This window comes from Aotus nancymaae, unplaced genomic scaffold (genome assembly GCF_030222135.1).
Source record: "Aotus nancymaae isolate 86718 unplaced genomic scaffold, 86718_ANA_hifiasm-v0.15.2.pri h1tg000053l, whole genome shotgun sequence".
Lineage (NCBI taxonomy): Eukaryota > Metazoa > Chordata > Mammalia > Primates > Aotidae > Aotus > Aotus nancymaae.
Genome location: NW_026988467.1, coordinates 3,879,792 through 3,896,973, shown reverse-complemented (window position 1 = coordinate 3,896,973; position 17,182 = coordinate 3,879,792). Strand labels below are relative to the sequence as shown.

The following is a 17,182-nucleotide window of genomic DNA, read 5'->3' as shown; positions in this document are numbered from 1 at the left end:
AGAATTCCTTGAGTGAACAGTGTTCTGTTTCTCATAACTTAATTCCCAAGTTAATTTGAGAAGGTGGATTAATTTTTAAGTCTCCCATTTGTTCGTAATTTGTGCTGCTTCATCTTTGAAGACATTTTTATTTAAAGAGTGTTAGGGTAGTTTTGTGGTATAAGGGTGTTCACAAAAAAGTGTTTAATCCATGCAGCTAATTTCTAGGTGGTTTTCTGCATTTCTGGGTCCTGTTTGGCCTCTATCAAACCGTGGAGCTGTTACTTCTCTGACTAGCACCTTGTGTTTGGCGTGTCATTGCTCTGCAGACATGCAGACCGGCTTTCCCTGTCAAATGATGTTTTCCAGCTCCGGACGTCTGTGGTGCTCTGCGGTTGTTTGGTTCGGACCGTGACATTCATGCTTTGTGCGCTTCCTGGTGGAGTGTCCTACCTAAACCCAGTGAACCCTGAAGTCGGATGACTTGTACAGTTCAAGCGAGCTGGCTGTTTAACTGCAGTATTGTCTTTCATTCCGCAAATACCACCCCTTCTGCTGACGGCTTATTTTTCTGCCCCAGGGAACCATCAGCGTTGGAGTAGATGCCACTGACCTTTTCGATCGCTATGACGAGGAGTATGAAGATGTGTCCGGCAGTGGCTTTCCGCAGATTGAAATTAATAAAATGCACATATCCCAGTCCATTGAGGTAAAGCACACAACCACCTCTCGGAGTACAGCAAGGGCTCGAGTTAATGAGGCACAGCACACCAAGCAGCTAGAATGAGAGCCTGCCCAGGGTTCTTCTCATCTTTATTTATGAAAGGATGCAATTAGCCACTTAAAAAAGAAAGCGTTTCAGTCCCAGCCACGTGTTACTGCTGTGCTGGCATGTGGGCCCGCAGGAGTGTGGGCTGGGGCACTGGGCTCCCAAGGCCTCGGGCCTTTCCAGCAGAGGGTGTGAATGGTCTGGGAGAAGCAGAGGCCCAAGGTCATGGGGTTCTGGGAGAGAACGCAGACCTCCGTGGATCGTTCTAACAACCGCTTTTAGTTTTAAGGCAGATTCTGCTAGGTGCCGTAATAGCAGCTCCCATCCTGAGCCCTGGACACACGAAAATGTCACCATTCTGCCCACTGTTTGGATGTGGCGAGGTCAGGCCATTCTCCTGAGCATTTACAGTAGGTCTCTGTCTCCTCAGCTCGTTAATTTATTATGAAATGCATCAGGCAACAGTGTGGAGTCCTAACTTGGGGAAATTTGCCTCCTCTTGGAGCTCCCCGAGTCAGTACAGAATACAGCTATGGGAAGGTCTTCAGTCCCCCCAGAACCCTGATGGCAACCGAGGACAGGAGAGGCCCAGGTGTACCACAGAGGGAAGGCACACAGTGAAGCCCCTGTGCAGTCTGATACCATTGGGACATGCAGCCCCGCGTTCCCCCTGGTGTGGTGAAATTTGCCCATTAAAGCTTCTGCAAAACATTTTATCCTCATGGTCACATGCAGACCAAATGACAAAGCGAAAGCAAAGCAGAGCTGCTGCGATAGCTCTGCATCCGTGTGTACTTCTGAACAGCGCAGTCATCTGCACCTTTGGCCTTGGGCTCACAGTGTGTTCTTTAGGCGCTGCCATTGGCACTTCCTGTTGCTTTGATTCATTTATTACCAGCAAATATCATTTTTAGGCACCCTTGACAGCGACAGACACAGCCATCCTCTCTGGAAGCCTCTCAACCCAGAATGGGAATGGAGGGGGTTCCGTTAACTTTGCGCTCAGACGAGTCACTTCTGCAAAGGGATGGGGAGAGGTAAGAATGTCTGTTGGCCGAGTTGTGTTGTCCGTGCAAAGTCTTATTTCCGAACATTTACACTCTCAAAGGTCACCCCGAAAGCCACCCAGGGGGCCCCGTTATTGTGCAACATGATACCAAGTGTCAAACTTCCATAAGTTGACTGGCCCTAAAAGAAAAATAGGTCTCATAAGCCTGGCCAACATGGTGAAAACCCGTCTCTACTAAAAATATGAAAATTAGCTGAGCATGGTGGCACCTGCCTGTCATCCCAGCTACTCGGGAGGCTGAGGCAGGAGAATCACGTGAATCCAGGAGGTGGAGATTGCAGTGAGTCGAGATCGCGCCACTGCACTCCAGCCTGGCGGACAAGAGCGAAACTCTGTCTCAAAGAAAAAAGAAAGAAAAATATGTCTCATATCTGAGAAGTCCATCCGTCTGCCTCACAGTTTAAAATTAGGATAGAAAAACAAGGTTTCCTATGAGATGCCAACTTCCAGAAATCCAGCCCCTGCAACTCAGCATGTTTGCTCCCTTTGAGCAAAAAGCCTGTGGGCTAACTTTTCCCTGCACAATTCAGAAGGCAGGTGCTCTCTTCAGCGCGATGGTTCACTGATTGGTGGCCATTTAACCGCCAGTTCTGCCAAACAAATTGAGCTGCATCAAATTAACATTGAAGACTTGCTTGAAAGTCACCCAGACTAGTAAACACAGCAGCCAGGCTCAGCTGTGACTTCCAAGGCTGTGCGAGTGTGGAACTGCTGCTGGGTTTTAACGTCAGGCCCCTGAGGACCACCCCGGTCACCTGGGAGACATTTGGCGCAGGAAGAAAATAAAAAGGAATCGGCAGCGCATGTGGGGTCAGGGGGCACACCTGACCGCAGAAGGCGCTCTGCAGGTGGGGGCGTTGCACCTGGACGGTTGTGGGGAGCCAGTTGGTCTCTTCTGACCTCAGCCTCGGAGGCAAGGATCAGAGGTGAGCAGCTTTTTCTTTGGAGAGACCCATTGAAACCTGGGTCTCCTTTGGATCTGTGGCAGCAGACATTTCCAAATATTTGGCAGAGGTTAAGATGAGACATTACAATCTTCCACCCCCTTCTTTTAGAGCCCTGGCATGACAGTGAATTGAATGAAGGAATTATACCCAGAGGTACATATCTGAGCCTGGGTTGCTGCTATGAGATAAAACACCATTAATGCCTTCTCTTCTCTTTTTCCTTTTTAAACAGTTGGAATTTGGAGCCGGAGACCTACAGGGGCCCTTATTTGGTCTCAAGCTGTTCCGTAATCTCACACCAAGATGGTAAATATGAAAGATAGCAGCTCCTCTTTGGTGGTCTTCATGGGCTTAGGAGACTAGAACTGCGTGTTCTTTTTATCACAGTCTTTGCCACGATTTTGTCCTTCAAGGTCACTGTGTACATCAAGGGCAAGTGCAGCACTGGCGTGATGCCCAGGCAGTGTGCAGGTGGGAAGAGGCTGGGTTGCGGGGGCCGGAGCCTTGTCCCAGTCCCGGCCCAGGCTGCACCCTCCAGGCCTCGCACCTCCCTCACCTGTGCCACGAGGCCATGGGGAAAGAACGCCTTCAGGGAGAGCTGGTCAGTGAACAGACTTTTGGATCACTTATTTGTCCCAGAGAATGGCAGACTGCTTCGTCATCAGGTTGACTGACATATGCCAGAGATGTAGTCCCCAGCCGGCCTCTGCTTCCTGTCACCTCTGCTGCCATGATGTCACACTCCTAGAACAGTGTATCCCTGTCTCTTTAGAGCAAGAGCAGTGTCTTTATTTCCCATACGGTGGGGGCAGTGTTGTCTGTATGAGCTCAGATAAAAGACTTGCTGAGGGTGAATAACACCTCTTTCCTCTGGGGGAAGATGTAGCTAAAGGAGTCCTAGAATGGAGCACACGAAGTTTATTTCAGTTTATTTTATTTATGAGGCGGAGTTTCACTCTGTCTCGCCCATGCTGTGTACATTGGCACGATTTTGGCTCGCTGCAGCCTCTGCTTCCTGGGTTCAAGTGATTCTCCTCTCTCAGCCTCCCGAGTGGCTGGGACTACAGGCCCGTGGCACCACACCCAGCTATTCTTGTACTTTCAGTAGACAGGGTTTCATCATGTTGGCCAGGCTAGTCTCGAACTCCTGATCTCAGGTGATCCACCTGCCTCGGCCTCGCAAAGTGCTGACATTACAGGTATGAGCCACCGCGCCTAGCCTATTTTATTTTGTATTGCATTTTACTTTTAGAGACGAGGTTTTTGTTCTGTTGCCCAGGCTAGAGTGCAATAGCCCAATCATAGCTCACTGCAGCCTTGAACTTCTGGGCTCAAGCAGTCCTCCTCCCTCAGCCTCCCGAAAAACTAGGACTACAGGCACGTGCCAACATGCCTGGCTCATTTTTTAGTTTTGTTTAAAGATAAGGCCTGCCTGTATTGCCTAGGCTGGTCTCAAGCTTCTGGTCTCCAGCAGTCCTCCCACCTTGGCCTCCCAAAGCACTGAGATTAGAGGCATGAGCCACTTCAGAAGCCTAGAGTACCTGTTTTGTTTTGTTTTTTGGTTTGAGACAGGTTCTCACTCTGTCACTCTGTCTAGGCTGGAGTGTAGTGATGCAGTCTTGGCTCACTTGCAACCTCAACTTCCCAGGCTCAAGTGATCCTCCCGAGTAGCTGGGACTACAGGTGTGCACCACCACACCTGACTAATTTTTGTAGAGATGGGGTTTCACCTTGTCAGCCAGTCTGGTCTCTAACTCCTGACCTCAGGTGATCCTCCCACCTTGGCCTCCCAAAGTGCTGGCATTACAGGCATGAGCCACTGCACCCAGCCTGAGATACATGTTTGTTAAGAAAGTTATTACAATTCCAGCCAGGCATAGTGGTGTGACTTAACTTTCTTATCAAACATGGACTCTAGGCTGGGCACAGTGGCTCATGTCTGTAATCCCAGCACTTTTGGAGGTGGGAGGATCACCTGAGGTCAGGAGTTCAAGACCAGCCTGGCCAACATGGTGAAACCCTATCTACTAAAAATGCAAAAATTAATCGGGCGTGGTGGTGCTTGCCTATAGTCCCAGCTACTCAGGAAGCCGAGGTGGGAGGATCACTTGAACCCGGGAGTTAGAGGGTGCAATGAGCCAAGATCACACCACTGCACTCCAGCCTGAGCAACAGAGCAAAACTGTCTCAAAAAAAGAAAGTTATTATACACTTCCAGTGAGACATGTATCTGTGTGCCTGCCAGGCTCTGCAGGGATTGACCCAATCCCTGCCCACTAGTCTGGTCATTTGTGGGGCATGGGGCAGGGAACCCAGGCAGGCTTGTAGATCAGCCTGCCGTTGGGAGAGATCATGCGAGACAGGAGGAGGATGTGGCCTGTAGGGCAGGCGGAGGCTGCTCAAGCAGAGGCACCGAAGCACTGCTTCCGACAGACGCACAAGGAAGGGAGCCAGCTGTGACTCTCACCTGCAATCCCAGGGCTTTGGGAGGCCAAGGTGGGAGGCTCGCTTGAACCCAGGAGGTCGAGGCTGCAGTGACCCAAAATCGCACCCCTGTACTCCAGCCTGGGCAACAGAGCAAGACTGCCCCCGAAAAAAAAAATTTTTAAGATGCATGGGATGTGGGACATGCTGCTGTGGGGCATCACCTGGGTGCTGCTCACAGCACAGCTCCACACGCCCTGCTCTAGGCAATTGGATTCAATAGGTCTGGGAAGAGGACTGGGGTTCATGCTTAGAATGGAACAGCAGGGGGAACAGTATCTATACACATATCAGTGTTGTCCTGACCCTGTCAACTAGATTTGTCACCTCAGATGCTGGTTAAAAGCTGCCTCGGAAACTCCGTCTCAAAAAAAAAAAAAAAATCTGCCTCAGGGGCCGGGTATGGTGGCTCATACCTGTAATCCCAGCACTTTAGGAGGACAGGTGAGATGATCACTTGAGCTCAGGAGACCAGCCTGGACAACATGGCGAAAACTTGACTCTACAAAAAAATACAAAAATTGGTCAGGCGCAGTGGCTCACACCTGTAATCTCAACACTTTGGGAGGCCAAGGCAAGTGGATCACCTGAGGTCAGGAGTTCAAGACCAGCCTGACCAACGTGGAGAAACTCCATCTCTACTAAAAATACAAAATTAGCCAGGCGTGGTGGTGCATGCCTGTAAAACCAGCTACTTGGGAGGCTGAGGCAGACGAATCCCTTGAACCCGGGAGGCAGAGGTTGCAGTGAGCCGAGATCGCGCCATTACACACCAGCCTGGGCAACAAGAACGAAACTCTGTCTCAAAAAAAAAAATACAAAAATTAGCCAGTGTGGTGGCACACACCTGTAGTCCCAGCTACTCCGGATGCTAAAGTGTGAGGATTGTTTGAGGCCAGGAGGTTGAGGCTGCAGTGAGGCATGATGACACCACTGCACTTCAGCCTGGGTGACCAGGCATAGTGGCTCATGCCTGTAATCCCAGCACTTTGGGAGGCCAAGGCGGGTGGGTCACCTGAGGTCAGGAATTCGAGACCAGCCTGGCCAACTTGTTGAAACCCATCTCTACTAAAAATACAAAAAATTAACTGGACATGGTGGCGGGCTCCTGTAATCCCAGCTACTTGGAAAGCTGAGGCAGGATAATGGCTTGAACCCAGGAGGCAAAGGTTGCAGTGAGCCGAGATCGCGCCACTGCACTCCAGCCTAGGCAACAAGAGTGAAACTCCATCAAAAAAAAAGAAAATCGACCTGTCCAAGCTGAAATGATCTTCCTCCTCAGCCTCCCAAGTAGGTGGGATTACAGGGTGTGCCACCACACCTGCCTAATTTTGTGTATCTTTTTGTAGAAATGGGAGGTTTGCCATGTTGCCCTGGCTGTTCTCCAACTCGTGGGCTCAAGCGATTCGCCTCCTCAGCCTCCCAAAGTGCTGGGGTTGCAGGTGTGAGCCACTGAGCCTGCCTACTGTTATTTTAATGGCAAAAAATCGCCTTCAGAGCTTAGAAAAGAGAGAAAGAAACTAAACTTAAGCAACTTATGTTGAGCTCTTTATTAAAGAAACCAGCTGCTCAGCACCTTGAATGAAGTGTGAATTCCTGTTAGTAACATGAAATAGCCATTTTCAACCAGAAGATGGAGCTGGACTCCCTTGGAAAGAAACTGCAGAGGCTCTTTTCAGGAACCAGTTTCCTGTGCTCACTTTGCCCGTAGTTTCTGTCCCTAGTACCCAGCTGTAGGTGAACATCAGGATCATGCTGCAGCTCCAAAAATATACTGACGCCAGGGCCTCCACCCAGAAATTCTGGTTCCATAGGTCTGGGGTGTCCTCTGGGTGAGTGATTCTCAAACTCTGCTGCACGTTGGAATCATCCGGACGCTTTTCGCACTACAAGCCCACACTGAAGAAATCAGCATGCGGGCAGAGAAGCCAGCCAGCCGTGATCCGTGGATGAGCCGGGTGATGCCAGTGTGCAGTAGTTTGGGCACCACTGTCCTGGACTGCTTAATATGAGACACTCTGTAGGTGATTCTGACTTGCACCCCTCAGCCCCCATCCATTCTAACTTGAGTGGGATTGCATCTGCTGGCTTAGGAACGCAGACATTCAGGTGCCTCTTCGATTGTAGCTAAAGTTAGGGTAGATGAGGGGAGTCGGGAGATTACTGGGAAAATTCTGGCCAGAACCCCCTTCACCCCCCGATGTGGATAGAGGCCTGACCTGCTTTTTTTTTTTTTTTGAGACGGAGTTTCGCTCTTGTTACCCAGGCTGGAGTGCAATGGCGCGATCTCAGCTCACTGCAACCTCTGCCTCCTGAGTTCAGGCAATTCTCCTGCCTCAGCCTCCTGAGTAGCTGGGATTACAGGCACGCGCCGCCATGCCCAGCTAATTTTTTGTATTTTTAGTAGAGACAGGGTTTCACCATGTTGACCAGGATGGTCTCGACCTCTTGACCTCGTGATCCACCCGCCTCGTCCTGGGATTACAGGCTTGACCCACCGCGCCCGGCCCTCCTGCTTTTTTTTACTGGGAGTTGGTACAGGGATGTATAGACGTGACAGTAAGGTCTTAGCCTGGCAGAGAGGAAGTGACAAAGAACAGCTGAGAGCAGGTGCCATCCAGAACCTATTCTGTCTGTGTGTCCCTCCAGCTTTGTGACAACAAACTGTGCTCTGCAGTTTTCATCCCGTGGAATCCGACCTGGCCTGACCACGGTCCTAGCTCGGAACCTAGACAAGAATACCGTGGGCTACCTGCAGTGGCGGTGGGGCATCCAGTCAGCCATGAACACTAGCATCGTCCGGGACACGAAGACCAGCCATTTCACTGTGGCCCTGCAGGTGAGCCAAGCAGCCATCGTCTCTGCAGACAGAGCTCTGGAAGGACCGCCCCCCCCCCCCAAGCACTCATTGTGCCCCTTAAATCCTGCATTCTGATCACCACTAAGTCTAAACCCACGAGGGGCCCTGAGGGGCAGGCTGTCAGTGCTCACGCTCCAGTTACCAGGTGGAAGCCCTCGGGCGCCTGTGGCAGCTGTGTCGGGTCATCCTAAAGCAGAGCTACATCTTAATGTCTGGTGGGAGCAGCCCACAGAATCGGGGTGGGCAGATGAAGCCCCACAGAAGAATCTTGCCCTCGGACGCCACTGCGGCCAGGCCAGGGCTGGTACATGAGAAGCTGCCCCACACAAGGGCGGCTCCTCGGCTCTAACCAGCCAGTGCCACCCAGGAGCACAGGCTCAGTGTCACCAGAGCTTTTCATTTCTTGTGAAAAGCTAGGAAACTGGGTTTTCTACGAAATCACCCAGTTTTTAAATACTGGCTACTAATAAACCATCGTGCCAAGGGTGGTGGCTCACGCCTGTAATCCCAGCACTTTGGGAGGCCAAGGCTGGTGGATCCCAAGGTCAGGAGTTGAAGATCAGCCCGACCAAGATGGTGAAACCCCATCTCTATTAAAACTACAAAAATTAGCCAGGCGCTGTGGCAGGTACCTGTAATCCCAGCTACTCGGCAGGCTGAGGCAGAATAGCTTGAACCCGGGTGGCAGAGGTTGCAGTGAGCTGAGATTGCACCACTGCACTCCAGCCTGGATGACAGAGTGAGACTCTGTCTCAACAAAAAGATAAAAAATAGGCCGGGCACGGTGGCTCACACCTATAATCCTAGCACTTTGGGAGGTCGAGGCAGGTGGATCACGAGGTCAAGAGATCGAGACCATCCTGGTCAACAAGGTGAAACCCCGTCTCTACTAAAAATACAAAAATTAGCTGGGCATGGTGGCGCGTGCCTGTAGTCCCAGCTACTCAGGAGGCTGAGGCAGGAGAATTGCTTGAACCCAGGAGGCGGAGGTAGCGTGAGCTGAAATTGTGCCATTGCACTCCAGCCTGGGTAACAAGAGCAAAACTCCGTCTCAAAAAAAAAAAAAAGATAAAAAATAAACTATCATGCACTTGGTGCAACTGCCAGACCGTGACCCTGCCTTAAAGGCATGTGTGCAGCCAATGCCCGGAGCTCATGGGAGGGCAGATACCCACCTCCCCCCGAGTCACATGTCCTTAGCCACGCGTCCTTGCACCCTCTGTCTCCCCAGCTGGGAATCCCTCACTCCTTTGCACTGATCAGCTATCAGCACAAATTCCAAGATGACGATCAGACTCGTGTGAAAGGATCCCTCAAGTAAGTCCCGGCCTGGCTAAAGTGGAAGCACGCTGGCTCTGCATGTGGGTCTTCACAGTGGAGCCAGCTGGTGTAAGATCCCTGGTCATGTGAATACATGTGTGTGACATTTTTGGAGCGCCTCCTATTTTGAGGCTGTGGGGGATTTAACACTACAGTCCCAGCCCTTGAGGAGCTCAGAGTGTCATGGAAGAAGTAGACCATGGGTGTCCCGACTTTCTTCTGTCATGAATCTGCTCCCTGGGGGTCGAGGAGGCAGGAGGGAGGGGAGGGAAGGAACAGGCACCTGCCCTCTTCTCAAACGACAGCTGCCCCTGAAGTGATGAATGAGGGGACACAGACTGCGTTCTCTTCCTGCAGAGCAGGCTTCTTTGGGACGGTGGTGGAGTACGGAGCTGAAAGGAAGATCTCCAGGCACAGCGTTCTGGGTGCAGCTGTCAGCATCGGAGTTCCACAGGGCGTTTCTCTCAAAGTCAAGTAAGTTGAACTCAGGCCTTTCTGGCCAAAGAATGCCTGGCACTTTCACTCAACCAGGCTTCACCTAAATTAAGGCTGAAACAGTGTTTGCATTGTAATTTTTTTTTTTTTTTTAAGATGGAGTCTCACTCTGTTGCCCAGGCTGGAGTGCAATGGCGTGATCTTGGCTCACAGCAACCTCCGCCTCCCAGGTTCAAGCCATTCTCCTGCCTCAGCCTCACAAGTAGCAGAGATTACAGACATGTGCCATCACGCCCAACTAATTTTTTTTTAATTTTTAGTAAAGACAGGGTTTCACCATGTTGGTCAGGCTGGTCTCAAACTCCTGACTTCATGATCCACCCACCTCAGCCTCCCAAAGTGCTGGGATTACAAGCTTGAGCCACCACGCCCGGCCTGTAATTTTGTTCTTAAAGATACAGTTGCTTGGCTAGGCGCGGTGACTCACACCTGTAATCCCAGCACTTTGGGAGGCCAAGGCAGGTGGATCTTGAGGTCAAGAGATCAAGACCATCCTGGCCAACATGGTGAAACCCCATCTCTACTAAAACTACAAAAGTTAGCCGGACGTGGTGGCATATGCCTGTAATCCCAGCTATTTGAGAGGCTGAGGCAGGAGAATCACTTGAACCCGGAGACGGAGGTTGCAGTGAGCCGAGATCGAGATCGGGTCACTGCACTCCAGCCTGGAGGACAGCAAGACCCCATCTCCAAAAAAAAAACATACAGTTGCTTGTGTCTTTGCTGAGTAAGCAGATGTCAAGGAGTTCTAACACTCAGTGAGTGAGGTGTGCATCTGCGCTTCACCAGCCACCTACCAGCCTCCCCTGATGTCACAGGATGGCAGCCCATCAGCCCAGGCCTCCTGGAGTCCCTGGCAGCTCTCGCCCAGGCACAGCATCTCTGGCGGCAGCAGCCCTGTTGGTTCATTGCTCTCAGCAGGGGTTTCCATCAATGCACTCACCCTTGCTTCACCCAAGTCTAGTCACTATCCTTTCCTAGTTCCTCGAAAGAGTTGTCTGTTTTCGCTTGCATCCATTTTCTTTCTTTCTAAACCCGCTCAAGTCAGGCCTCTCCAGAAACACCAGCCTTCTCCACAGTCAGCCTTTCTCAGTCATCAGTGGGGCGCCCAGCCTCCTGTGGCAGAGGAGAGGGTGAGTCTCCATCTCACTTGGTCTCTGCACCTCCTGCCTTGGTGGCCTTTCCCTCCCAACCTTATGGCCTCTCTGCCCTGAATTTCCAGGACACCACGCCCTGCTCTGGCTTTCCGTACCACCTGGCTGCTCTCTGTCTCCCAAACTTCTGAAAGGAGGCACCACTGCAGGACACAACCCCTCCCTCTCCAGACTCACTCCCAAGCAGTCATGTCCTGTGTCGTGGCTCTCATGGCCTGAGGACTCTCACATTGCAAGTGCGAGCTTGGACCACCCCCTCAATCTCCAGCTCATATATGCGTCCAGCTTTCCTTTCCTAATCTCTACTTGGTTACCTAACAGCATCTCAGATGTCACGTATCCAAACAGAACTCGATCCTCTCCCTGTGCCCCCAGACACATAGAGCTTTCAGAACCCGCTCTGCCCAAAGTCTTTCCGCCCCCCTCGCCTCTCATTTTATTTTTATAGAGACAGGGTCTCACTTGGTTGCCCAGGTTGGTTTTGAACTCGCTTCAAGCAGTCCTCCTGCCTCGGCCTCCCAAAGTGTTAGTATTACAGGTGTGATCCACTGTGCCCAGCCTCCTTTCCCGTCTCAGTAAAGAGAGCTCCAGCCTTCTACTTACTCTGTCCAAAAACCTTGGCGTCAGCCTCCATCACTCTCTATCCCACACTCCAAATCAGACATATCTCAAAACCACCTCATGAACTACACACTCCAAAAGTGTATCCCCAGTCTGGCCATTTCTCAGCCTTACCACCACCACCATCTTTGTCTTAGTTACGCAGCACCCTCCTGGCTGAACCTGTCTCCCTCCTCGTGTGTCTGCTCTCTATAGGTGAGTCCTTTTTAAGACTGAAGGCAGTTCACGTCTGTCTTCTGCCTAAAACCTCAGAGATTCCCGCCATCCCAGGCAGAGGCCAAAGCCCTTCAGGGACTTTGGAGCCCACAGGGTTCTCCATGATGTAGTATTCCTCTCTGCCCCCACTCCAGCCACCCTGATCCCCTGAGCTGTTCTGGCACATGCCGAGCCCACTTCTGCTTATGAGGTGGCATTTGCTGTTTCTCAGTCTGCAGATCAATCAGTATGTGGCTGTTTCCTTCACTCCCTGTAGGTATCTACTCTCTGTTCAAATGTCCCCAATTCACCTTGTATAATATAGTAGCCCCTCCCCTTGCCCAGGTGATTCCCCCACACCATGTTTACCGTGTTCAGCCTCCAGCAAACCAGTCTCCATCTGAAGGGCTGTCTCCTCCACTCCTCATCAGAAATAAGCTCTTGGTCTTGGTCTGTTATTTTCATCTTTATTTCTAGAACCTAAAACCCATCCTGGTACCTGAGAAGAACTCAGTGAATGAATGAAAGTGGATCGCTTTCATTCAGCTCAGTTTTAGAAACAAAAGCCAAATCACTTCAAGATTAGAGTTGGCATCAGCCATCTCTCCTCAGATAATATTTGAAGGCCCAGTACAGTGGCACACACACTTTGGGAGGCCAAGACAGGAGGATCACTTGAGCCCAGGAGCTCAAGGTGGTAGTGAGCTCTGACTGTGCCCCTGTACTCCAGGCTAGATGACAGAGTAAGACCCTGTCACTTAAAAAAAAAAAAAAGCCAGGTGCAATGGCTCGTGCCTGTAATCCCAGCACTTTGAGAGGCCGAGGCAAGCAGATCACAAGGTCAGGAGATCAAGACCATCCTGGCTAACACAGTGAAACCACGTCTCTACCAAAAATAAAAAAAATTAGCCAGGCATGGTGGTGGGCTCCTGCAGTCCCAGCTACTCGAGAGGCTGAGGCAGGAGAGTGGCTTGAACCCAGGAAGTGGAGGTTGCAGTAAGCCGAGATCACGCCACTGTACTCCAGCCTGGGCGACAGAGCAAGACTCTGTCTCAAAAAAATAAATACGTACATATTTTTGTCTTGAAGTCTACTTTATCTGTTATTATATAGCTCTTCTAGCCTTCTTTTACTATTTTTCTTCTTTTACTATTTATTTAGTTGATCTTTTTTGCCCGTTCACGTTCAACCTATCCGTTTGTGTGTGTGTGTGTAGAAACATATATATTGTTTGTTTTTGTTTGTTTGTTTTTGAGATGGAGTTTTGCTCTTGTTCACAGACTGGAGTGCAATGGCACAATCTCAGCTCACTGCAGTCTCTGCCTCCCGGGTTCAAGGGATTCTCCTGCTTCAGCCTCCTGAGTACCTGGGATTACAGGCGCGTGCCACCACACCCAGCTAATTTTTTATTTTTAGTAGAGAGGGGTTTCACCATTTTTAGTAGAGACGGGGTTGGCCAGGCTGGTCTTGAACTTCTGACCTCAAGTGGTCCACCTGCCTCGGCCTCCCAAAATGCTAGGATTACAGGTGTGAGCCAAACCTAGCCGAGCTTTGAGTGTTCTTTATCAATTCTGGAATTGCTTTTATTCTGAAACGGTATTGACAGGTACTGTCAGTGGCTACTCGACATTTTTTCTTTTTTTGCTTTTCAGCAGGTTGTGATGTAGATGGACGTGGCTTTTGTTGTATGTATCATGCTTGGGGCTTCCTAAACTTCTTGCGTCTATACATTTCATTCTTTTTCCTCTCTGGGACTCTAATTACCGATATGTTAAACTTCATTCTCACATGGGTTTCTGAGGGTTCTGTCCATGTGTACTCAATCCTTTCTCTCTTTGTTCTTCATACTGGATAATTTCTTTTCTTTTTTTTTTTTTTTTTTGAGATGGAGTCTCACTCTGTCCCCCAGGCTGGAGTGCTGTGGTGCAATCTCAGCTCACTGCAGCCTCCGCCTCCCAGGTTCAAGCAATTCTCCTGCCTCACTCAGCCTCCTGAGTAGCTGGGATTACAGACACCTGCCACCACACCTGGCTAATTCTTGTATTTTTGGTAGAGAGATAGTTTCACCAGTTGGCCAGGCTGATCTCGAACTCCTGACCTCAGGTGATTCGCTTACCTCGGCCTCCCAAAGAGCTGGGATTACAGGCATGAGCCACTATGCATAGCCATACTTGATATTTTTTGAGGTGGAGTCTCGCTCTGTCACCCAGGCTGGAGTGCCATGGTGTGATCTCAGCTCACTGCAACACCCCCTCCCGGGTTCAAGCAATTCTCCTGCCTCAGCCTCCCTAGTAGCTGGGATTACAGGCAGCCACCACCACACCCAGCTAATTTTTGCATTTTTAGTAGAGACAAGGTTTCACTATGTTGGCCAGGCTGTTCTTGAACTTCTGACTTCAGGTGATCTGCTTGCCTTGGCTCCCAAAGTGCCGGGATTACAGGCATTAGCCTCCCGTGCCTGGCCTAATTTTTGTATTTTTAGTAGAGATGGGGTTTCACCTTGTTGGCCAAGGTGGTCTCGAACTCCTGACCTCAGGTGGTCCACCTGCCTTGGCCTCCCAAAGCACTGGGATTATAGGCATGACCCCCCGCACCTGGCCTTTACTGGGTAATTTCTATTGCTCTGTCTTCACCTTCACTAACTTCTGTTCTCTCCGTTGTTAAATATTGCACTTCAAATATTGTTGAATATTTGAATCTCTCCATCCAATAAATATTGCACTTCAAATATTGTTCCTTTCCCTTCTAGAATTTCTGTTTGATGCTTTCCTATACTCTCTGTTTCTCAGTTGAGATTTTATATCTTTGTCTTTCTTCACAAGAACATTTTATGGCTTTGAGCATCATTTGCATAGCTGTTTTAAGTCCTTATGAGCTAGTTCTATGTAGGGTTGGTCTCTTCATTTTTCTCGTGTGTATGTATATATGTATATAGAATAGTTTGTATTCTATCCTGAGTATTGTGAATGATACATTGTAAAGACTCAATATTTTGTTCCGTTTTTCCAAAAATTTTTGATTTTCATTTTAGAAAGTGGTTGACTTGGCTGAACTGAAACTGCAAACTCTGCCTCACCTCTGATGGCACTGCCAGAACCCCAGTAATTATTTTAGGCTTTGCAAGGCCGTGTGGTAGCTCACAGATCAGCTGGAGAGTTCTGCCACCCTCATACACAGAATTTGGTGCTCCGTATCTCCAACTTTCCTTTTAGGGAACCCTCCCCCTGTTACTAGCGCCTGTCGTTGTCACAAACTCTTAGCTCTGGTTCTTTTTGTTTGTTTTTTTGAGACAGAGTCTCGCTCTGTCACCTAAGCTGGAGTGCAGTGGTGCGCTCTCAGCTCACTCCAACCTCTGCCTCCCAGGTTCAAGCGATTCTCCTGCCTCAGCCTTCCTACTAGCTGGGATTACAGGCACACGCTACCACGCCCAGCTAATTTTTGTATTTTTAGTAGAGACGGGGTTTCACCATGTTGGTCAGGCTGGTCTCAAACTCCTGACCTCGTGATCCACCCGCCTTAGCCTCCCACAGTGCTGGGATTACAGGCATGAGCCACTGTGCCCAGCTCTGAGAATATCACTGCAAGTTTCTTTCCAAGTTTAATCCAGCCCATAAAGTACAGACTGAACTTTACCCTCAAGCTCAAAGCTGTTTAAAAAAAAAAAAGGGAAACTCGCCAGTGCCATTCCATTCTTCTTAGCTTCCGCCCTCCATCAGGGTCTGCCAGCTTCTCATTGCTGTTTAGTCTCTTTTTTTTTTTTTTTTTTTTTGAGACGGAGTCTCACTCTGTTGCCAGGCTGGAGAGCAGTGGTGCGATCTCAGCTCACTGAAACCTCTGCCTCCCGGGTTCAAGCAATTCTCCTGCCTAAGCCTCCCAGGTAGCTGGGACTACAGGCTCATGCCACCACACCCAGCTAATTTTTCTATTTTTAGTAGAGACGGGGTTTCACCATGTTGGCCAGGATGGTCTTGATCTCTTGACCTCGTGAACCACCCGCCTCGGCCTCCCAAAGTGCTGGGATTACAGGCATGAGCCACTGTGCCTGGCGACTCCCTGGTTTAAGTGATTGTCCTGCCTTAGCCTCCCGAGTAGCTGGGATTACAGGCATGTGCCCAGCTAATTTTTGTATTTTTAGTAGAGACAGGGTTTCACTATGTTGGCCAGGATGGTCTCCATCTCCTGACCTCTCGATCCGCCTGCCTTGGCCTCCCAAAGTGCTGGGATTATAGGCATGAGCCACCGCACCCAGCCACATTTGATATATGTGGTCCAGAGTTTACATATTGATCCAGTAGGAGCTACTCAGCCACCGCTGGAAGCAGATCCTCCTTAACTCACTAACTTTTGAAGTCTTCACCAACTTCTTTTGGAACTTCAGTTAAGGACTGAGATGTGACTCTCCAGTGACATCCGGAGGAGCCCATTACCGTCCGCTACAGCCTCTGACCGAATGTCCCTGTAGGGCATGCTGACCCTGTGAAGTGTTCCTCTTGTTGCTTTGCCCTTGGGGTCAGCAGATACTGGGATCTTTATTCTGTCACAGCGTCAGATCCATCAGTCAGAGTCTGGAATGGGGAGCCAGAGAAGGCAGTGGACTGTGAAAGGAACAGACTCCAGGCTCCTTCAGCTCTCCGCTGCACAGCACAAGTTCTGAACTGTGAAAGGAACAGACTCCAGGCCCCTTCAGCTCTCCGCTGCACAGCACAAGTTCTGAACTGTGAAAGGAACAGACTCCAGGCCCCTTCAGCTCTCCGCTGCACAGCACAAGTTCTGAACTGTGAAAGGAACAGACTCCAGGCCCCTTCAGCTCTCCGCTGCACAGCACAAGTTCTGAACTGTGAAAGGAACAGACTCCAGGCCCCTTCAGCTCTCCGCCGCACAGCACAAGTTCTGAACTGTGAAAGGAACAGACTCCAGGCCCCTTCAGCTCTCCGCTGCACAGCACAAGTTCTGAACTGTGAAAGGAACAGACTCCAGGCCCCTTCAGCTCTCCGCTGCACAGCACAAGTTCTGAACTGTGAAAGGAACAGACTCCAGGCCCCTTCAGCTCTCCGCCGCACAGCACAAGTTCTGAACTGTGAAAGGAACAGACTCCAGGGTCCTTAGCTCTCTGCTACGCAGCACAAGTTCTGAACTGAAAGGAACAGACTCCAGGGTCCTTCAGCTCTCTGCTATGCAGCACAAGTTCTGAACTGTGAAAGGAACAGACTCCAGGCCCCTTCAGCTCTCCGCTGCACAGCACAAGTTCTGAACTGTGAAAGGAACAGACTCCAGGCCCCTTCAGCTCTC

General features: G+C 50.3%; 1 protein-coding gene across 1 annotated transcript in view; it reads left to right on the top strand.

Moving 5' to 3' along the window:
* The window catches only part of DNAJC11 (DnaJ heat shock protein family (Hsp40) member C11), a 67,175-nt gene that overhangs the window by 43,701 nt on the left and 6,292 nt on the right, over positions 1-17,182 (top strand). The window contains exons 5-10 of the mRNA XM_064363180.1: positions 560-688; positions 1,663-1,785; positions 2,997-3,070; positions 7,898-8,087; positions 9,340-9,425; positions 9,786-9,902. Of these exons, the coding sequence (XP_064219250.1) occupies positions 560-688; positions 1,663-1,785; positions 2,997-3,070; positions 7,898-8,087; positions 9,340-9,425; positions 9,786-9,902 (719 nt within the window). The remainder of the gene's footprint in view (positions 1-559; positions 689-1,662; positions 1,786-2,996; positions 3,071-7,897; positions 8,088-9,339; positions 9,426-9,785; positions 9,903-17,182) is intronic.